Consider the following 22,914-nt stretch of genomic DNA (forward strand, 5'->3'; position numbering starts at 1 on the left):
ATGTCACAAACTTCAATGTCCTTCAAATGGGACAATTTAAAGTAAATATGCTTGGTGACCACAAAATATTGGGGGATTTCTGGCGCCTCTAATCGTCTGCTCACGCCGTTCATGGAAACAAAGTCAATTGACCCAGTGTCCACCCTCTTCCAGCTTTCATTAATGGACACATTAAATTCGTACTGACGTGTACAAACAACGATGAGTGGAGAGCAGAAACACACGCTCTGTCCTCACGCCCCCCATGAACAGTGCCAAACATTCATCATACTATACTTATTGCCCAAACAGGACCACCTTTTGTTATCAAAATTTGTAACATATATGCAAATGTTCATTTGTGTAAAACAGAGTTTAGAGTTTTATATATAAAACTGTATAATATACATACAAGTAACATTCAACTTACGACCGGGATCAGTTCCGACCAAGCAGTTGTAAGTTAGATCGGACCTATGTTGAATGCCATTCAAAATAGCCGACACGAAGGTTAAAGGTGCTTCTGTAGTGGTAGATCACTGTGAGAGTGAGATGCTGGGATATTGTGCTGCCGCAACTGTCGTACGCGTTGCCGGGCTGCTACGTGCTGCGGTGCCAGACATTGAATTAAAAAAAAATAAAATAAATAAGATTCTGCTGGCCGTGGTCGTAAGTACATAAGTCATGCAGGTCGTAAGTCGGATGTTACTTGTATATATATATATTTTATATTTCAGTATCGACCAAGGTCACACACACTAGCATGTGTTTGTTCAACCCATCCTCACTCCCAAGCAGTAGTACATTGATGTTAGGAAAGAGGACTTTAGTGGCCTATACTGACACCGACCCAGGCATTTCAATGGAGTAAACACATAATCTGCACATTTTTTTCTTTAACATGCATTCCTAACATGCGCTCGTCCTTTTTAAAAGTTACATTAATGCTTTTTTCTTGCTTCCGTAGATGTTGTTCACACTCAAGGGCCAATTGATGGAAGCCTTTATGCCAGAATATGCAAGAAAGACTCCCTGGAGGGGGTGGTCACTATCAACGGCCTTCCAGTCCATGAGAGCCGTCTAACAGATTCTCAGATCCCCCTTCAAAACACTAACCACCATCAAACTACTGAGCAGACACTTCCTGTCACAGGCCACACCTCTCTCCCTGCAGTTGACCACACCCTGTCTGTGAGCAGTGACTCCGGGAACTCCACTGCATCCATCAAGACTGACCGCACAGATGAGCACAGCCAGTTTGTGCAGAGTGTTATGAGCCATAGTCACCCTCTAGCAAGCCATCCTTCACTCAGCCCTCAAGAGAAGAAAGAACTTGATCAGCTCCTTAGTGGCCTTGAAGCGCCCACCCAGCGACAAGCGTACCTGTCCACCAGTCCTGGAGGAGGGGTGCGGCATCTGGTCCCCGCACAGGTTCATGTCAACGGGGGCCATAGCAGGACCGTCGGCTCTCTAGCAACAGGAGAAAAAGAAAGTGAGACTCTTGATGACAAGGTAGAAAATAGACAGGAGGGCAATAGTGTGGATAGTTTGGGAACCATTTCATCCTTTGAAGGCCAAGCAGCTCCACCCGACCTTTACTATCAAGCAAAGAAACCTTCCAGTGGACAGAACGACGGGCCTTACCTTGAGAGAGGACCCAGTGAACAATCAAGTGAAATGCCGGTACATGGAGTGCGAATAGTTATGGAGACTCAGGAGCGGAGCGTAGACTCTGCCTTACCACGAGGACGATATAACAGCTATCAAAATGGTGAAGGAACCTATCAGCCCCAGAGCTTTGAAAACCCACCAGTGATCAGCCCTGACACAAATTCAATGCCAAGGGCTCCAGAGAGGAGCACTAGCAGCCGTGAGGCTGTACAAAGAGGTCTGAATACGTGGCACCAGTATAGCCTCCCAGATGACCCCTTTGGTCCGCCTCCTCAAACCACCCATAGCTTACCCCATTTCCCTACCCCGGCCTCCCAGAGAGACATCGAGCAGTCCATAGAGGCGCTCAACATGCTAATGCTCGATTTGGACCCACACAACTCACACATGACCAAGTCACAAAGTGCGCCCTCTGGTGACCGAAGCCTAAACGCATCACCAGCACCCATCTACCAGACCCTTTCAAGACCCTCATACCAAGCAGAGTCTGCCATTCAAAGCTACAACAATTCTGTGGCAGTCCACAACAGCTTTCATCAGCCACAGAGGTCGCCTGGGCCAAAAGCAAACCCGGCAGTCGAGTCTCCAGCATTCTCACCCCACCGCTCTATCCCTTCCTATCAACAGCAAAATGTCACCCCAACACATACGCCCGAACCTTGCCTTCACACAAGACAAATCCCGCACAATTGCACAGAATCCCCGTCCAGTCTCAACCACCAGGTGCCAAGTAAGCCTGGGAACTCCTACATGGGCGGCAGGGTTTCCCAATCCCCTGACCTCCAAGGTTCTTCTCCCTATCCAGGCTATAGTGCCTCCTCTTCACCGCTCCCAACACTTACCCCTCAGCCCAATAATGCATCATCCACCTCTTTACCTCGGGAGCAAGATGCTGAAGAGGAACCTTTAAACCTAGAAGGGCTCGTGGCTCATCGTATCGCTGGTAAGATTTTTTAATTCACAATTTCGATATCAATTGTAATAGTCGCGTGTAGTTTAGTTACCAGGACTTCGAGAAGATTAGGCTGTTTGTATAATGAATAATTCACTAGATGCCTAAGAACTTGTGGCTTCCCATTTTGGATACCGAAACATTCCTGTCCCTTTGTGACAAAGAGTCCAGGATTCCCTGAAAAATTGTGCTTCTGAAATATGCCCCAAATTGTAAAATGTTGATTTCACTTCTTTTCTGTCCATCTGAACCTCCAGATGATCAAATGGTTAAAAAAAAAAACAATTTTCTGATCCAATTCCTGCTGGTCCAAATTCAGGATCTTTGAGAAGAGGCTGAATGCTATTTTAGTATTAAAAAAATGCCATCTTAACTAAAGTTGAGAAGGGAGAAGATTATTTGAGTAGTGTGATCAGGTCCCTAGGCTTCAGAGCAGCAAAAAAGCAGCAAAAAAATAAATAAATAAACATGACACCTTATTGAAGCCAGAGATAAGCCTCAGAAGACAGGTTACCCCTTCATATGTTTGTCTTGTTGACTGAAGTCTTACAACAGGCAGCTACGTACTTGCAAGTGAATTGTAAAATGAAGCCTTGGAGTTTTAGTAATGTTGCTATGTGCAACAGCGATGTGGCAACCTCTGCTGCCTACGTATATCAAGTGTTCAGACATGAGTTCAGGCTAGTGACAGGGAGTTGGATCTGTGAGGAGCTGTACTTGAAAGAGCATGTTGTTGTGGCTCAGAATTAAAGGCTATTTCAACTGTGAAAAACAAAATAATCCAACTAAAATTCAACTATTTCGTCTTCTCAACTAATGTCTTATTTTCCTTTAATCTCAAGGTCTCAGTCCATAGTCTCTGTGGCTTGAGCACAGCGTAGCTTTTTTTTTTATTACACCCTAGCGCTGTTATGTTCCAATCTCAGTAACTATAGTATTATTACTGACAGTTCTGCGCATTGAAGGCATTCAGTCATGATATCTAGTGTAAGTCAGTGCAAGCAAGGCGGCTTTTTGTCTGGGCCTGTCATCATCATTTTGCTCCGGTGGATGGTGGAGTTTTCAGCTGTCAATGATACACGTGAGTCGCCTCTATTCCATGCTCATCCTATGTGGTGCAGCACAGGAATAGTTAGTGTCTGAAATAGAACTACAACCTGAGCAAAGGAAATCAGAATAGACAAGAGAGACACTCCATGTGTGCAGCGACCACGGTGCAGAAACAAGTCACAGCTGTGACACAAGTGTTAACACCACATGTTCAGTCATTGATTTCCATCATGCCATAAAATGCTTTCATTTGGAATGACACAGTTCTTTCACTGGACAAATTTGTTTCTATTTCCTGTTCATTTTTCCTTTGTTTTCTTTTCTGTTCCATTCTTCACTCCACCGTTTGGACAATCCTTCTACTCTTACTTCTCCTTCTGCCCATCTCTCACTTCCTTCCGCCTTCCTCATCCTCTATCCATCAACTTGACCTCCCTCCCGGGAAAGAGTACAACGCTCGAATCCGGGGCATCAGTGAAAGCATAACCCCGCAACCATCTGACCGTCACCGCTCCTATTCTTTTTCTGGTTTGTCCCCTGCCTTCTAATGGTGTGGCATTTTAATTTATCTTATCAGTTTTGTCCAGTTTTCTCAATTTCTTTGTGGTTTCTGGATGTTTCACTCATGGAGTTTCTGCCTAACACCAATACACAATGTGTGTAGCTTCATTCACAATTTCTTTTTTTTTTTTTGACCCAGATTGCAAATAAATGTTCATAATCTTATTGTTGTAGATTGTTATTTATTTATTTATAGATTTGGTTACTCTTTAGACCAGGCAACATATATAACAACATATAAACTCTGACTACATTTTGCCCTGGAATGTTTCATTCCAAACAACACCATCACTACTGACAATGAACAGTTAATAAGTTAAACTGTGATCCCCAATCCAAAACATTTCAATCGAGGAGAAGGAGAAGAAGATACGTTTTGGTCTGTTTGTTTTGTTTTGTTTCACCATATTCTCATGCACAATTTATTCCAGGGGTTCGATCCAGAGGAATGACCCCAGAAGTGACGCCAGAGCCAATGGGCCGGCGTCGCACCACCAGTGAGGGTCAGTACCAGAGCAGCCACGACAGCCAGTCTGTCGGACACTCTCCAGACTTCGCCAACAATCTTGCCTTGAACCCAGGAGGGAGAACTCGAGAGGTAACCACTCCATCCTGAGAAGATAACGGAATTATGTTTGTACGTTTTGGCCCCAGCCAGAGTGACCTGCATGCGTTGACACAGTGTTGCAGTGGGGTGTTCTGAATGCTGTTTGGTCACAGTACAGTGCCCTTCTCAGTTATCTCAATCCTAATTGTTTTCTCACAAAAAATACTCAACACAGTGATCGCTAAAGCTCTTTTTCTCTCCTGTCGGCTTAGTGTTGGGTAGGTGAGGTATCATGAAACAGTATTACCAGAGTGATGAGACAGTGTGCAGTGGCCTCTGAAAAATGGGACACTGTTTCATGAATCCTCATCAAACCTTTCACTACTGTATCATGAAACCTCATGTACCCTTTTATACTGTGTCATGAAACCTCATCTACCTATCATAACTGTGTAATGAAACCTCATGTACCCTTCGATACTGTCATGAAACCTCATCTACCTATCGATACTGTGTAATGAAACCTCATGTACCCTTCGATACTGTCATGAAACCTCATCTACCTATCGATACTGTGTCGTGAAACCTCTTGTACCTTCGATACTGTCATGAAACCTCATCTACCTTTCAATACTGTGTCATGAAACCTCATCTGCCTTTCAATACTGTGTCATGAAACCTCATCTACCTATCATAACTGTGTAATGAAACCTCATGTACCCTTCGATACTGTCATGAAACCTCATCTACCTATCGATACTGTGTAATGAAACCTCATGTACCCTTCGATACTGTCATGAAACCTCATCTACCTATCGATACTGTGTCGTGAAACCTCTTGTACCTTCGATACTGTCATGAAACCTCATCTACCTTTCAATACTGTGTCATGAAACCTCATCTGCCTTTCAATACTGTGTCATGAAACCTCATGTACCCTTCTATACTGTATCCTGAAACCTCATCTACCAATCACTACACTTGCTGCTCCAAGTTACGACTAGGGGACATTATGGTTTATGTTGTATTCGACACATCTTTGTGTCACATATTTCATACCAACATCATTTCTGTGAATATGTACGCATATTTTTCATTACAAATGAGAAGCATCAACCACATAGTTTAATTTATTTTTACTTTACCCCAAATTATGGGTAATGGCAGTAAAATACCGCAAGATCCCCTCGGCTCCACTGTTTCCTCTTCAGTAATCTAACCTTAGGATATAGCAAAATCACAGACTTTACATTAGCGACAGCAGCTCCAGTGAAGAGATTCAACAAATCCTGACATCATAGTTCAGAGTCTGTGAAAAAGCACCTTCATAGTGCAAGCGTGGCTCTCAGCAAAAAATATACACCGGTTGGTGTGAACGCCAAATTTTATGTAAATTATTTCTGAAACCTGAAAATGAAATCTGAAAATAGCCGCCTAAATCTTAACACAGCAGAAGACAACATTCAGGAATGTAAAGTGATAGACTGAAAATGATAGAAAATGATAATGAGACAGGTGATAGCATGACAGTGAGATGAAGCCCTGTATGAACAGAAATGCACACTGACTGCGGTATTATTAGATGTGGCTCATTTCTCCGCTGTGTTGAAGCTGCGGGCTACACTTCATGACAAACACACCTTTCCATTGTCTTTGTCTCCAGGGAAACACACACAGCTATCGGGAGCCGTTTGAGGAGGACATGCTTGATGAATTTCCCAACAATCCCCCCTCTGGATGCTCAGGTGAGAGCTCCTCTCAAATAAGCTGCTCCCATTGTCGCCACTGAGACAAACCAAGCGTGTTTGGAGAAGGTTGCAGATGTTGTGGCACATATACAGCATTGGTCCCGTCAATATCTAAACTAAGGTATGAATGACCAACAGGAGATTAAGTGTTAGCTCCCTGTCACGTGGACCTGCTTGCAGAACTATTGTCTCACACATCTCGCATTGATATCTCCAATTGTGTATATATTGTTGCCTCAGTTTATCCGTTTTTGCCAAAACCTATTCACTTTTTTTCTATTTCAGCTCGCTCGCCTTCTGGTTTGAGTAAGACTCAGCTGAGGTCCCATCATCACACTGGATCAGGTTCGTCTGATGCACGCGCAGTTGATAAATGATTTTGTGAATTGAAAGAATAACAATAACAATAAGAATCCATTATTTTTAATACACTTTAGAGAGTAAAATGAATAACTTCAATATTACCTTACGTGAGAATAACTTTTTAAAAAGCTGCAAGAATCTCTGATTAATTGAAATGTTTATCTGTATCTGCAATATTTTCTGTACATTTAATCTGTGTGTTCAATGGCGCCTGATAGGTTTGTGTGTTTTACTGTCATTTAACTTTTATTTCAATTTCCAAGTTTTTGTGGTGATAAAAATAATCCCCCCATTATTATTATTATTATTATTATTATTATTATTACTATAGTACTTTGTAGAAAGTATAGAATACTACTATGACTACTACTGCTGCAATTTAATCCAAATAACATCAATAAAACAATTAAGTAAGGTGATAAAAATAAGGTTCAGTAAGGTGATAAAAATAATTCCCCCAATAATAATAATAATAATAATAATAATAATATCCTAAATCTCACTGGTTAAACGACTTGGCAAAATATTTCTTTTTTTATTTTACGGTACAGTGTTTCGTCTCTGCTCCCCGCTGCTGGTGGAATGTGTTCTTGTGTAACGCTTCGCAACCATTTTCATGCTGTGCTTACGTCTGTCACTCTGTCCTCCTCCCTTGTGCTTTTCCGTCCACTGTCAGATTCTGATTCTAATGGCGATGAAGGTAAGGGACGCACCAATTTCAGTTAACACTTCTGTCACCCTGCAATGTTCTTTCATCCTCCACCTCCATTGTGTTTACGTTGCGTCTGCTTCATCACATCTCTGCGTCATCACAAAGTTCTGAACTATGATTTTTTTTTTTTCTTTTCCTTCAGATATTCACGGTTCTGGTGACGCCAGAGCACGAGCCTACGACGCCCCACTGTCCTCCTGTGGCTCAGGCCATGGTGCTGATGGGTCAGTAGTCCCATTTTATCAGTGACAGTGAAACCGAGCAGTCTTTGATGTGCAATGACTTTGATGCAGAAGAAGAATCGGCCCCTCGCAGCACAGACCCGCTTCCCCTGAAGGGGCCCAGGTTGACATCATGGGAGTCCACACCGTCCCTGGCAGCCCCAACACGCTGCACCGCACAGTGGCCACCAATACTCCACCAAGCCCTGCTCTGCAGAGACGCCTGGGGCAGGCCAGCCCTTCCCTTTCCAGACATTCACCCTCAGCTGCCTGCAACAGAGATGCTCTACCTTCCTGTCCACTCATCAGTCGCAAGACAGCCAGCGGGGCTGTTCCTCAGAGTCCCCTGATGGGTCGCCGCATGGTGCCGAGTGGCCACTGTACCCCGGATGAGCTGGGGGCTGCGTCCCGACAGGGAAGCGTTCAGCCCCCCTACACGCCCACGTTCCCAGTCTCCCCACAGCTCCCGGAGAAGAGGCACATGTCCAGCGGGGACGCAGAGAGGATGGAGAACAGGAACCTGACCTCAGCACCCGCCAGCGGTGGCAGCACCCCTAACCTGACTGGGACACTCCCGGACATCTCTAAGTCCATCTACGGTCAGTGCCGACGTCCTGCCATCATTCAGGAAATGAAGCACCTAAACATTTTTCAGAGAAGAGAGAAATCTGTCAGTGTGGTATTGGGTCTGCTGTGTTACGCTCACCTCCTGTCACATTCTTCATGGAATGTTCAGAGAAAAAAACAGATGGAATTCTGAATTCTGAAACTTGTGTATCTGCAAATGAGCTAAAACTCAATCATAGCAATGAGTTGAACCCACCAGTGCCAACAATGCTGACAACTGACCACAGAGCAACTATGTTCTCTCAACTGAAAGATCATTCTGTAAATGATAGGATCAGGTAAAAGGTAAAAGGTGACATGCATCCTCTCACCTATCCTTTTCCTATCCTCCTTTATCTCATGAAGCATGAACCACATTATTTCTCTTCAGCTTTTAATTTCTTAGCTCTTCATCCAACATAGCTCTCCTCTCTACATTCGTCTCCCAACCTCTACACAGGGGAGCTGTCAAAAACTTTGCCAACCACATATTATGGCAGGCCTCACTGCTGGTGCTGGGTAGATGAGGTGTCATAAGACAGTGTTGCAGGGTTGGTGAAACAGTGTTCTTATTTTCATAGGCCACTAGATGGCGCTCTTGGTTTAGAAATTATGTGAGGTTTCATTGAATTCATTCTTCAAGTCCTAGACAGCGCCATTTGCTGGCCTCTGAAAGTCAGGGCACTGCTTCAGGAAACCTCATCGACCCATCACTACTCACTGCTGTCCTGTCATTGCCCCCACATTTATTTTGTTTATAAAGTAATGTGACCTCGAAACATACTTTTTTGCCTTAAAGTCTAATTGCACATCCACTCATGATTTTTTTTTTTTTTTTGGATCAAATTGATCCACTTCACGTCTTTTTTTGCTACAGACAAAACATTGTTCATAAAGTTATTCTTTATTGTAGCTATATTATTTTATTTCTTCTTTTCTTTAATGTTAACAAGGACACGATGTGTTATGCAGAGATGTACTTACGATAATTTTATAGACAATATTATTTACAGAGTTAGGGGGCGCGAAACAGCAGGGTCGTGGAGGTTACCACCTTAAGGTTACCCCGATGGTAAATGCCAGAATACTGAGTTATGTCACTGACTGCAATGAGTATAATGGGGCAGCAGGTGGCAGTAGAGCTCTGGCGCGCCTGTAACATGCGTACTGGAGGTGCGAGGAAACGGAATTTTCTTTCTAAATACGAGTGAATCAACAGAACTCCAGCCAAATTAAGTCACTTCAAAGTTTGCCCATTTTATGACGCTTGAGGTTTTCTGTATCATGTCCACTGATTGGTGGAGCTGATAATAATAATAATAATAATAATAATAACAACAACAACAACAGCAATAATAATAATAATAATAATAATAATTAGTTTGAGGTGCAGTTTGTCAGTTCAGTTTTCCCAGCAACAGAACACTATAATAAACAAGGCAAACAGCCTGTAACTGTTTCATTCTGGAGCATGCAAATATATCTAACAGTGTCTTGTTCTACAGAGTTTCACCGTTTGATGTTGTCCTGTTAAAAATTGACAACAAACTTTAGTTAGTTTTGTTTGTTTATTTAATTTATGTATTTATTGTTATTGAGGCCTGTTGTGTCTTTCCTCGATTCAGATGGTTATCCAGACATCAAGATGAATGTCAAATTTGTCCAGGACACATCAAAGTTCTGGTATAAGCCGGACATCTCCAGAGAGCAAGGTACAACGTTTCATCCACATTTTGTCCAGCTGAAAGTGTGTGCTTCCGCAAATCTGTTCTTTCATTGACGAGCATTGGCAATGCATAGTGGATAAAGACACAAACATGCGTCTGCGTCTGTCTCTCAGCTATCAGTCTGCTGAAGGACCGGGAGCCCGGAGCGTTCATCATCAGGGATAGTCACTCCTTCCGTGGCGCCTATGGTCTGGCAATGAAGGTGGCCTGCCCCCCACCCACCGTGCAGCAGAGCAAAAAAGGTAGCTTTGTCATGGACATGAAATTGAGCATGTGACTGCAGTTCTGTAAGTAGTAAAGGTGTAAGTAAAGGTCACTGTGTTTTCAGTCGGAGACTCCACAAATGAGCTGGTCAGACATTTCCTGATCGAGACCAGTCCCAAAGGCGTCCGACTGAAGGGTTGCCCTAATGAACCATACTTCGGTGAGTCCACGTCCCAGCTGTCCGGGGATGTCCACGTTCAGAGATATTTACATATTCGATATCAGAACTCCAAATCTCTGACGATGGCATTGCTGTCTCTTTGTTTTGCAGGCTGTCTGTCTGCTCTGGTGTACCAACACTCCATGACCCCGCTGGCCCTGCCCTGCAAGCTGATGATCCCCACCAAAGGTGCCCCACTGTAGTACAGCCAGCCATACCAGCAGCAACAGCTAGTCATGGCTAGATGAGGCTTCATGCCACGGACTTGAAGGGTTGATGAGGTTTCATGACACAGTATTGAAGAGTTTCAAGGGTTTTCTGAGTCCTGATTCTCAGATGCCACCAGATGGCACTGTCTGCTGTAAAATGTTTTTACTTCAACAACTGATTCAGTGAAATCTCACATCGTTTCTAAAACAGGAGCGCCATCTAGTGGCCTCTGAAAATCAGGACACTGTTTCATCAACCCGACAATACTGCTTCATGATGCCTCATTGACCAGCATTAGGAAAAACAAAGTGTTCATTATGTCACAGCAGCCTATGACAACAAAGACACTGACTCATATTAACAACACTTGACACACTAAAACAATAATAATAACAATTAATAAATAAAATATAATGAGAAAAGAAATAAATATATAAGAAAAGATACGTGAATTGATGATACATCACTGTGAGGGATGGAAATAGTTTGAGAAGTAGCCACAGAAAAAGTACTACTCACTGAGCACATAATTACATCATAACCATTGAACGCAAGATAGTTGTCTTTCGCTGTTTCACGTGTTCATATTGCCCGTCACAGACCCCAATGAAGAGGCGCAGGAGCTGGCCACGCCCACCGACCCTGTGCTGGAGCTTCTGAAGCAGGGAGCAGGTGAGAAATTATCATAGCTACAAACCATGGGATCACGTGACAAACATTCCAAGCTGTGCTTTTCCGACCATTGAATACTGTATCTGTCGCATATGTACGTCAAGCTTCAGTCCACGTCCCACACAATCACCTAATGTTGAGGAATCCTTGTAAAAAAAAAACCAAATCATCTAATCAGTCCATAACATTTCAAGTTATTTTGAGCGCGGAAAAACAAACCAACGCAATAGAAACCGTAGGATCCTCGTCTGACTGGCGGAAGTGGACAGTGTTGTTCAAAACAAACCCACACTGTCACACTTCTGTGACATATGCAAAGTCGAATTAGTACTCGGTTCCCTCAAATTTTTATTTAGTTTCCATCAAATTAGTACTTTGTTCCCTCTGATTAATATTTCATTTCTTGAAATTAAATTATTGCTTCTTTCCCTCAAATTAGTATTTAGTTCCCCTGAATTAGCATTTCGTGCCCACGAATGAGTACTTCAAATAGTATTTCACATGCATGTTTTGCTTGTTTTGTGATCACGGTTTAGACCATGTCAGGTCTGGGGCTACTCAAAGCTTTGTTATCAAAATGTTGTTGTTTTTTGTTCATCTTAAATGGTAGTCAACATTTCTTTCATAAATTCTCTTTATTGAGAAGGGGATTTTTCACAAACTTCTGTTTTTACCTTACAGTCCAGAAGGTCCCAGAGGAAGCCCATGGTAAATACTGCACCTGCATGTGCGCCCACCCCAAACTGTAATGGTTTAAGATCTGGCTGGAAGATAATAGCTGCATGTCAACTCCATGTGAGAGCGTGAGAGACTGCATGGCCTTGAACGCAGCACCTTCTTCTCTGGTGAGTCTTTTGACTCTTCTATGTTTGCCTCCAGCATGCAATGTTCTCTACATCAACTCTGTGGACATGGAGTCACTCACGGGACCTCAGGCCATCGCCAAGGCCATCAGTCAGACTCTGGCCACCAACCCGCTGCCCACCGCCACGGCTGTCCACTACAAAGTGTCCCCACAGGGTATCACTCTGACGGACAGTCTGAGGAAGTGAGTAAACCTTTGTCAAACACAGACCAAGACCATTATTGGTTTGAATCTAAACATGGAATTTGTCCTTCTGTCAAGTGTCTCTTTCAAGGTAGTTGTTCAGGTCTGAGCTATGTCTGGAAGGTGGGACAAGTTTGAAAGTTGCCTGAGTTGCATACCCAACTGTAGGTAGAGGAATTTACTGCATTAACAGGCCATGCACACAACTGCATTCATAAAACACAACTAGGTTCAGTCAAAATATCATGTAAACGTGCAGGAATGACTGATAACCCACAGTGTGTCCGCCCCGCGTGGCCTTTTCGTTGCACAATGCAATATGTTGTATGAAATCGACATATATAGTCTACAACGCTGGTCCTGTTTCAATGCAAAATAAATCAAATTTAGCTAGGACCAGAAACATGCTTTTGTGATGTCACTCCAGTTGTTGGATCCCATCTGGAATGCAGGTAAAGCAAAAAAAAAAACATCAATAGAAATGCCAAACCGTTGGATGAGCTACTGCTACCACTGTTCTTCCAACCAAAAGATGAAGAGCGTCATCAGAAAAAGGTGAAGCCAGTTAAAGAATGAGGGACAAGTGACGGCCACCGGCATTCCGCTGCCATGCAGGATAATTTTGCTCTGAAAGTTTGCCTCAAACGGGTTTGGGAACCGAGTGCAAGTTGCCCAGGGTTTTCCAACATAAACAAAGGGCAAGGGAAGACACCAACCTGAATGGGGATGAGACGGAACCCAAGTCCTTGTTGTTTATTAAACAACAACCGAGTCTGAGGGAAAGGGGCTCGAGGGCATCATCCAACCAGGAAAGAAGGACATGAACGGGACTGAGGGAAAAGATCTGAGACAGACAACAAACAAGGAAATCACAACACTCGGAAATAAAAAATTCACAGTGTTATTTTTTTAGGCTTTGTTGGGAGGATATGCTTGTCATTTGTAATTCTACTCTCAAGTCTATCTAATTTCTATCTGTGTTTACATTTCCACAGAGTTTTTTTCAGACGCCATTATCCTCTCAACACTGTAACCTACTGCAATCTAGACCCCCAGGAAAGAAAGTAAGGCGGCATCTAAATCCTAAACGTGCTCTGCCATCCTGAGTGACCAAGCCCTCATTCTTGTGTCTGTTGTTCTTCCATTCACAGGTGGGTTAAAGAAGGAGGTGGTTCAGTCAGGTTGGTACACACTCTTGGTTTAAAAATGATGTGAGGTTTCATTGCAATGGCTGTTTAAATCCAAAGATTTTAGAGCAGAGAGCGCCATCTGGCCTCTGAAAATAAGGACACTGTTTCATGAAGCCTCATCCGCCCATCACTAATATTTACGTTGCACTCATTCCCCTCTGAAAAGGTTCGGCTTTTGTGACAGTATTGTGAATTGTTTGCCTCCTTCAGTCAATGAAGAGGTTCAAACGTCCTGATGGTAGTCGGGTGTGTGTTGGTATTGAGCACCATGTTGGGTCTCCAAGGTCCCTGTTAAGGGATCAGTGTGAGTCGAGACAGCACATACAGAGAGCAAGACTATGACTTTGAGGCCACGAGACTGAGTTGAGGACCAAGTCTGAGACAAACTAAATAATATTTTGTTCCAATGAAAGCATTTCAATTTTTATTTTTAAAAATACAGCCAACATTTCTTTTGCTGTAAGAAATATGGCTCCCTGTATGACAAATAGAGTTTGGTCTTGGACTTCATCTCTGTTTGCTCTGGTCTCGCCTCAGTCTCCAGTTCTGGACTAGAACATGAGACTTCACACTTCTTTATTTAGGCCATTTGTCAATGTTGGATTTCCCAGCAGGAATGTTTGTTTTTTTTTTTTTTCCCTTTGCAATTCAGGCTTTTCGGTTTTGTGGCAAGAAAACAAGGAAGCACAACGGACAACGTGAGCCACCTGTTTGCTGAGCTGGACCAGGATCAGCCCGCTTCCGCCATCGTCAATTTTGTCTGCCAAATGATGAAGCGATGAAAGTGACTACGATGAAACTCTCCTCTGTTCACCAGGAGCTGATGGTTTCCCCTCATCTTTGTTTCCCTTGTACTATTACTTGTCTCAAGACGGTTTCTCTTGACGTCGGTCATTACACTCGGTCCGTCTTTAGGAAGCGTGAGCGTGACTGACATGGAGAACATGTACTCAGAGGGATCAAGCCCCTCAGGAGGAGATAATAATAGTAAATGAGAAAACTTTGGAAGTGGCTTTCAGGGTTTTCTGTTATCGTTGAATGATTTACCAAAGGATGTTGCAATACAAGTGCAAGAATGATCTCGCTATTAAGCCATTTCAATGTCCCCTCTACGGAAGAAAAAAAAAAATCTTGTCATCTTCAGGAAAAAAAAAAAACAGGAGCCTTGACGGCTTTTTTGCAAAACAGTGTCTGAAGACTTTATGCATGTTAGCTTGATCTTTAAGCTTCTAACTTCCACAAGTCGTCGTCATGTCCTAGCCAATACTGGCTCTGCTGCGTGTTTTGAAAGGGCTCTGCAGTGAAAATAGACTGATTCAAGCTGCACATAGCAGACCAGACATTAAAAAAAAAATACAGTGAAATAAAATAGACAAAAGAGGCACAATTAGGACATAGCACTTTGTCTCACCTCATCTGCAACCTGTGCTCAAGATGTTGTCCTGGCAGCGACCATCCACTAGATGGAGCCACAAGCCTCGCCCTCTGAAACCATTACCTGCTTGCTGTAGACGACCTGCTGCCACAGAGCCACACTGGAACTGACCAGGGACTGACCCCACGACCTGGACCTATGCACTGTTCGTTATGCATGCTGTTGTCCCCAATCCCTCCTCAAAGCATCACTGAAACATTCAATGCTCCAAACCCTTTAGCGGTTGTATGACTTGTCAAAGACTGCATGAACTAGACAAAAGCCCTTTTGTACTCCTCTCAGATGTAGAAAAAGCATCTTTCAAGTGACTTATTTTGTCTTCCCTCTTCTTTTCTCCATGTTGGTGGACTTGAGCTAGGGTTACCTTTCACTGTCTGTGTATTTGGTTCCACAGTGTTGTCCAGAAGTTGATATTTAGACACTTTTTAGGTGGAAAAAAAAAGACAAATGCTCAAATGCCTGCTTGTTTCACAAAACCGTTCACAATAAGCTAAACAGAAACTGATGTAAATGTAAATAGATATACTACTTTGAAAGGTGACATAGCGAAAAAGTATTTATTTTTGTTGCTTTGGTCCCTCATGATTACTCATATATACATATATTGTACAGTCTAGATAGATAAAGATGACCTTATGGGTTGAGAAAAAAAAATATAGACTTATTTTGGCTAATGATTTCAAAGTCTGAGGACTTTGAAATGTGTTTGAATATATGGTGTACATTTATTTTGTACATGTGTATGTTTGTTTTGGATCATCATTTTTGTTTCCCCATTTCAGCCCATAAGAGGTAGGGCATGAACGAAATAGAAACCAGGAGTGACTTGCATGGACTGAAGCATCTGTCCGCGAGACAAAAAAATAAAATAAAGTAGCTAATAGACTTTTAAGCTGATTTCAGGAAAAAAAAAAAAAAAAAAAGAGGATGTCACGAATGCAATATAAAAACAGCAGTTTGCTCTCATGGGAATTGTTTTGGTCGATGTTGGGAGTATCACACTTTCCCACCAATCAGCGGCCCAAAAGCTACTGTTTGGCTTTGAATCTCACGACGCTGCTGTTTACATGAAGCTCTTACATTCACATACAAAGCAGTGACATGGATTCCAGATGTTGAGTATCCTTCCTCCCCCACTTCTCCGATTTATCGGTTTGTTTCTCTGATGACAATATGTCGACTTGTTATTTTATGTCATCGTCAAGTGATGGAATGTGTGACGGCTCTCGGTCAAATGCCAACAAGTACGATATGAAAAAGCCTGGTTATGCTCGAACAAAAACAATGACTACAACATGCACAGGTTCCAATGCTTTGTACCTGTTGGCACCTGGATCCAAAAGAATCTGCTCTGAACTGGTTTGCCATTAAAAAAAAGGAGTTTTCAGATTTTGTTTATGTCATTCAGTCTCATGATCACGTCATGGCTTACCTGAGAAAGAAAAACAAAAAACATTAAAGCAATACAAATCAGACAATGTGTGTGTTTGACTCGTTTTTAATTCCCTTTTCGGTGGCGGCACCAGTGGCATATTCCATCGCGCACAGATTCAGTGGTTCTCACAAGTCTGTCATGCGTTTGCGACACTTGTGACGCAGCACATCATGAATCTGAAGCTGCAGAACGTCTCCCGGGGCCCAGCCGGCCCAGTGGAAAATGTATAAAGTCAGTGAGAGGCATGCCACCCCGGAATGACCTTCCCACACACCGGCTGCACATGCAGATGCCACTGGAGTGTGAATGTTCAAACAAGGGAAATTTTCCACTCATCTCTTATCAAGTGGAAAAGTCGACCTATTTGTTTTGGTTCTCACAGTGACTTCTCCTCTGGCTCCCTGAGCTGGCCGAACCGGTTACATTGGAGAGAACCTTTAATTTTGTCTAACTGCGAGCAGGCGGCAGCACTGATGCCGTGGCACTTCATGGCACGGCGCAATATTATTGTGCTTGCAGTTGATCGACCACAATAATTTCACTAATCCCAAATGTCCCTTTGTCGTCTGAAGCTGCTCTCAGCAAAATTTAGATCCTCAGTTCAAGCCATTCGCATCACAGGAAGAGATTCCTTGAGACAGCAGCATTGAGTTCACGCTGGACATTTCCTCACACTTCCTCATGCTTGGTCAGGAGGTGGTCTGCGACGCACCCCAGCTGTTCTCCTGCCATAGCTGTGGAGAAGACATCATCACTCCACATGAACTTCTCTGTGGAGCAGCAAGCGTGTCACTTGGCTGGTCGGCCCTTCTAGGGTTAAGACCTGAGAGAGTAAATGAGAGCCCCTCTCAAAAACAAATACTCTTGTTGTTGCACAAGTAGAAAAGAATTCAAAGAATGGCTGTAATGATACCTGGTGTTCAAGGGCAAAGCACAAACTGTCAAGGTCAAGTGTTTACATTCCAGCAGGACAAGGAACTAGTCTTAACAGTTAACCCATTTTTACAGATCCGAGCATTATGTGCCTCTATTTTCTGTTATTTCAAACTAAAGCATACAAGCACTAACAATGTGAACGTTCAGTTTTAAGTCCAGCCATTGAAGAGATCCAGGCAGGCTGCGGTGTAACACATAACTTGATCTTTCCAACGCTAGGAAGAACTTTCTCCTGTGCTGAGAGCTTTTTCCTCTTTAATTTCTTAATTACCAGCATGAATGAACACGACCACCATCGTTTATTTCCTGTCTTTAGAGCGGCAGTGATTCAATCACATGGCCATTATTTAGTCTGTGGATTCTGCCAATGGTAATAAAATTGGAAACGATCTCTTCCACTGTGGGGCTTTCTGGAACACGTCTCTGGAAGGAAAGAAAATATTATTTTGTGCAGGAACTTTGGCGTAAAAGGGATGTTCATTGGAACCATAGGTGAGACGAGCAGACTGAACATCTACACTTCGAATGGAAGGTTGGACAGTGAGAAACAAGTCATTTTCATGGGACTCCCTTTATGAGGAGGCTCAGGTAGCTGAGCGCGTAAGCCAGGGCTCAGCAACCAGTTCCACAAAGGGCTGTGGTGGGTGCAGGTTTTCATTCCAACCATTCAGGAGGACACTGTTTCTCCGATCAGGTGTTTGAAGACTGTCGTCAGCTGTCAGTCTGGTGCTGCTTGTTTCAGCTGAAGCCTCATCGGTTAAACTGTGTGTACGTGTGCTTGATCGATTGGAACAAAAACCTGCTCCTTCCTGGCCCTATGGGGCCCTCTGCTTACCGTGCTGTTCACAGCTGGTCAGGCCAAAGACGAACTGTAAAGAGCAGACCTTACAGTTGCAAAAAAAAAAAAATATTCATCAGAGTTTACAGTTTTCACTCCTTTAGTAACTTGAGATCAAATATTCAACATTAATAAAGTTTATTTATAAAGATACATAGTGTAACCGTGACACATCCTGCCCACAATAATCATCTGATGTCGTGACAGCCGTAATCTCAACTTCTCTGAGAAAAAAAAAAAAAAAAAGAAAAGAAAAAAAAGCCCACCATTAACACAGTTGTCATGTCTGCAGGCAACAATAAATCACTGGCCTATAAACACACAAGTCTGAGTGTGAAAGAATAAATCACAAGGCTCTCAACACGTACTGACAGAAGTACCCTTTAGCTAAAACATTCTTCAACACAACTTTGCCTCCTCATCTGCTCGGTGCCTGTCAATGAAGACATGTGGTTTGGATGACACAGCGAGAACTGCGCGCACGCTCTGCCGTTCTCAGGGGAGATGAAAAACCTCGACCTCAAGTGAACTCACTGAACTGAGACATTCGTTCGAGCAATGCTCCTGACAAGGGAGGAAGACGTCGCCTCAACTTTATGTGCGTGTCGCAAGTGGAACGCTACCTGGGTGTTTAATAAAGAAAAAGATGAATTACTGTTGATCTTATTTTGACCATTCCAATTGTATAGACTACTTCAAGAGACAGAAACAGCATTCATTACTGCAATACATTTGGAAATCCATTTGCACACTATGGGGCATCTGCACATTGCGCTGCTTGAACGGGTGACTTTTCCTCCAAACTTCTCTGTCTCTCAGAAATATTCATTTCATTTGAAGTAGCAAACAAGTGGAAGGGTTTTATTCACTTGGCTGTATTGCTGTATCGTGATGCCTCAGTTGGGAACGGTCCCCACTGTACCTGCCTCTCTGGAGAGCTGCATCACAGCAGACTGGTTTGATTCTTGCTTTTGTGATTTGTTTTCTCCTTTAAAATAACAGGTGAAAGGCATGTCAGTAAATCACTGAAATGTTTTATTATTTCATGCTTATTTATGTCAGCAGAAGATTATCTCTCTCCACTTCTCTGCTTCATCCAGTGGCAACACTCTCAGCAGGGATGCCCAGACGCCCCTGTCTCCACAAACCTCCTCCAGCTTTTCTGGGGGGACCACGAGGCCTGAGACATCGCCCCTCTAACGTGTGCCGGGCGTCTTCCCCGCAGGGCATCGCTAGACCCCAAACAAATGAGACTCACTGGAAGGCTGGGTTTTGGGATCAGCTCTTTCTTGCCCTTTTCTCTCTTTCCATCAATTCAAGCTATTTTTCTAGATTTGGTGTTATGCATATTTAAAAAGTCCACACCGCCCACACAACCATCTGCTATCACGCTGGAAAGCATGCACCCGGCACTCTTGTGGAAATGCAAAGACAAGTTCGGCTCTAAAGTCTCTAAATAATGAAGCCAGCGCGCTCTCCTGACACTTTCAGTCAGAAGTGAAAACTGGAAATTATAATGCTGCAGCATGCATGATAGCAGAGTTCCCCTCCTCCCACTTTCTGATCTCCTGTAAGAGGATCTGTGGGCCTGGATTTGGCTTGACAGCTGCACAAGGCACTGGGCTTACTTGTTCGTCATATCTGTTTGCTTGGGATACTTTTGCTGTCGTGAACCTCCCACAGAGGATAATATTTCATTCATAGCAGCCTGCTGTCTTTTGGAAGCTGCTCCGCAAAGGCAGGAACTTTGCTTCCTCACCGGCTCTTGCTGGGACAGAGGCAGCTCATCCAAAGTTAACTGCAACCATAATCGTGAAATGAAGGCCAACATGTTTCGTACATGAATGTTTGGTATTACCAACATGCTGGATATCCTCGTGGGTGACTATTGTTCACTTTGTTTATTAAGGAAGGATATAAAAGAATATATGAACTAGTCACCCGACATGAGCAGGACGTGTTCAGTGTTTAAGTTTTACTACAAACATGTATTACTACTGACATGTAGTATTCCGTGTCTCCCTGTTCCTTCATGGGCTGTGCTCTTCTCTGACATAGCAAATGTCCTCACAAGAGGGTCAGTGAAGCATAATGTAGTCTCGGCATATTTTAACAATGCACCTAGTCGCTACACTACAGTACCACAGAAAATGAAAATGTCCCTCAAAAAATAAATGCTGGAGGACTCATGACATCACTGAACCTTCACCACCACCACTACAGCATGAGGATAGCCACATCTGCACCAACTATCTCCAAGTAAGTTTGGATTTGGACTCGCCAATCAGGCAGCCTCTGATCCATTTCAGGGACTTTAAAAAAAGACATTGGGACTCATGGGTGTTCACTCAGACAGGACAATAACTTTCTGCTCTCAGAATCTGTAGCTCTTGGAGATGGCCACATTTCGGAGTCTTGTCCTGGACCATCAATACTCTGTTGTGATTCCGGACATATAAAGTTGACAAAAATTAAAAATAAAATTACGACTGTAATTCAGTTGGAACATCCACTGTAGAATGATTTTACAAGAAGAAAATGTAATGAGAGTGTCACATCTCACACTCTTCCCACAGGAAGCTCTTGAGGACTCTGCTCTCCAAAAGACTGCCTTGCGGCTGTGGATTATTCCAGGATTGGGGGAAATTTCAACGGCAGCTATAACAAAACATGTTTCTTTTTTTCATCAGTATAATGAGTGACGACAGGTTGCTATATATCCTAATAAAACGTATCAATGCTCCCCCCCTCTCCTCATCGACACCGAGTAAGTTGGCAGCCCTGAGCTCTGAAAACTTTTGATGCTGGGAGTGTCTGATGTATGAGTGTGTGTGTAACGGTAACATATCTGTTCATGTAGCTGCCTCAGACCAGGCCAAATCACACGTATACTTTCATTTCACTGAAGTGAATTCCCAACACTTCTGTCTACTTGGCTCTCATTTTGAACATATACAGTATATATTCAAAAATAGAATACAACATACTCACTGATGATGTCAACTTTTCAGGCTCCGCCCAGTTATTTTCTGTGTCTGAACATGCCTCAAAATTGTGTTCAGGATCCGGCGCTGGCATCTGGGTAGGGAACAGGAAGTCGACTGAAAATCATACCTGACTGACATTGGATGTAAAACACATAGGGATATATTGTGCGCTCGAATCATTATGTACTATAATAATCGTCTCTCTCTCTCTCTCTCACACACACACACACACACACACACACACTGTCATGTGTTTCCCAGCCTCTCACTCTAAACCTAACCATCCAAAACAAATGGCTAACCTGAACCAATTCTATTTTGAAGTTTTAATCCTCAAATTAAGACTTAAACTTGTGGGGACCGGCCAAAGATCCCCACAAATAGCAAAAGGGCCCTAGTAGGTGTGTTCCCAAGAATCTGTCCCCACAAGTACAGCTATACACAAGGACCAAACACTTGTATTTCTCTCCTCCTAAACCTAAAAATCTACAACAAATGATAAACTTAACCAGGGCTCTGAACCAAACTGAAACCTTATCATTAAAATGACTCAGTTATTTTGAAGTCTTCATTGTCAAACTGAGGTTTTGCCTCGTGGGGTCCAGCCAAATGTCCCCACAAAGTCATGAAGTCCTTACAAGGACAGTATTTTGTTAAGAATTGGTCCCCAGAAAGTAGGGTAAACAGTACGTATATATAATGGTGATTGGTGGATGAGGTTGCAGAGTTGATGAAACCTTAACCAGGACTCTAAACCAAGTTTCACAGTCCTCTTAAACGCACCGTTTCGGCGTGTGAGTTCCAAGTCAGAAGCCACCTTCCTGTGAGGACATTTTGCTTTGTGAGGACATTTCGGTCTGTCCTCACAAGGTTTAGAGAGAAAATACTAAATAAAAACTAAAAATAGTTTATTATAATCGGGCGCAAGTTTGGTTCAGAGTCCTGGTTATATAGTCATAGTTAGGTTTAGACGGAGAGGCTGGGGAAAGGGTTATGGCAGTGAGCGGTCCTCACAAAAATAGCAAAACAAACGTGTGAGTGTGCGTTTGTGTGCGTGTGTGCAACTGTCGTCTTATCTTAACTGTCAGTGGGTTCAAGTCACTTGTCGAAGGCTCTTTGTGGTTTTGGCAAGGAGACAAGTGCAAGCAGTATACAAAGATTAATCCCCAAGAAATGCCCCCGATGAAAGCTTTAATCCTGGATGGGTTTGAGACTCAACAAAAAGCTCTGTGAAGATATTAGTTACACGCTAAATAAAGGCATCACATGCAGATTTGGTGTATGCATTAGAGTAATCTTTGGAGCAGCGCAATTTAGTCTAATTCCCCCCCTTGGATTGCTTATGTAAGGAATGCAGCCATTACACAATGACTGCTGTGCATGAGGCACATCCGGCTCAGGCTCAGAAACTGGAACATCTCTTTATGTGCACAGAGCAAAGAGCTGCATCCCTGGAACAGCCTGCTGCAGGACAAGGGGACAGTGGGAGAAACAAAAGTACCTCGAGTGAAAAACTGTACCTTTGCAATATATCGACACTTGTGATCGAACACACAACGTCCAGTCAATGTCCATTGTTGAGGACGTGAGACAAAAGTGGAT

The 22,914-nt window shown here is 43.2% G+C and overlaps 1 protein-coding gene across 6 annotated transcripts in view; it reads left to right on the forward strand.

Annotated features, from left to right (window-relative positions):
- The window catches only part of tns1a (tensin 1a), a 64,715-nt gene extending 47,614 nt beyond the window's left edge, over positions 1 to 17,101 (forward strand). For 5 of the 6 annotated variants that reach the window (XM_053861182.1, XM_053861191.1, XM_053861184.1 and 2 more), the window contains 17 exons: positions 947 to 2,593; positions 4,645 to 4,811; positions 6,424 to 6,505; positions 6,794 to 6,853; positions 7,548 to 7,571; positions 7,726 to 7,807; positions 7,877 to 8,403; positions 10,036 to 10,122; positions 10,251 to 10,379; positions 10,466 to 10,561; positions 10,673 to 10,750; positions 11,372 to 11,443; positions 12,125 to 12,151; positions 12,323 to 12,491; positions 13,487 to 13,555; positions 13,643 to 13,672; positions 14,334 to 17,101. In XM_053861182.1, coding sequence (XP_053717157.1) covers positions 947 to 2,593; positions 4,645 to 4,811; positions 6,424 to 6,505; positions 6,794 to 6,853; positions 7,548 to 7,571; positions 7,726 to 7,807; positions 7,877 to 8,403; positions 10,036 to 10,122; positions 10,251 to 10,379; positions 10,466 to 10,561; positions 10,673 to 10,750; positions 11,372 to 11,443; positions 12,125 to 12,151; positions 12,323 to 12,491; positions 13,487 to 13,555; positions 13,643 to 13,672; positions 14,334 to 14,463 — 3,476 coding nt within the window. In that variant the 3' untranslated portion in view covers positions 14,464 to 17,101. The remainder of the gene's footprint in view (positions 1 to 946; positions 2,594 to 4,644; positions 4,812 to 6,423; positions 6,506 to 6,793; positions 6,854 to 7,547; positions 7,572 to 7,725; positions 7,808 to 7,876; positions 8,404 to 10,035; positions 10,123 to 10,250; positions 10,380 to 10,465; positions 10,562 to 10,672; positions 10,751 to 11,371; positions 11,444 to 12,124; positions 12,152 to 12,322; positions 12,492 to 13,486; positions 13,556 to 13,642; positions 13,673 to 14,333) is intronic. The other variant, XM_053861199.1, reaches the window with a different exon arrangement.
- The last annotated feature ends 5,813 nt before the right edge of the window (positions 17,102 to 22,914 follow it).

Source organism: Synchiropus splendidus, chromosome 1 (assembly GCF_027744825.2).
Source record: "Synchiropus splendidus isolate RoL2022-P1 chromosome 1, RoL_Sspl_1.0, whole genome shotgun sequence".
Taxonomy (NCBI): domain Eukaryota; kingdom Metazoa; phylum Chordata; class Actinopteri; order Syngnathiformes; family Callionymidae; genus Synchiropus; species Synchiropus splendidus.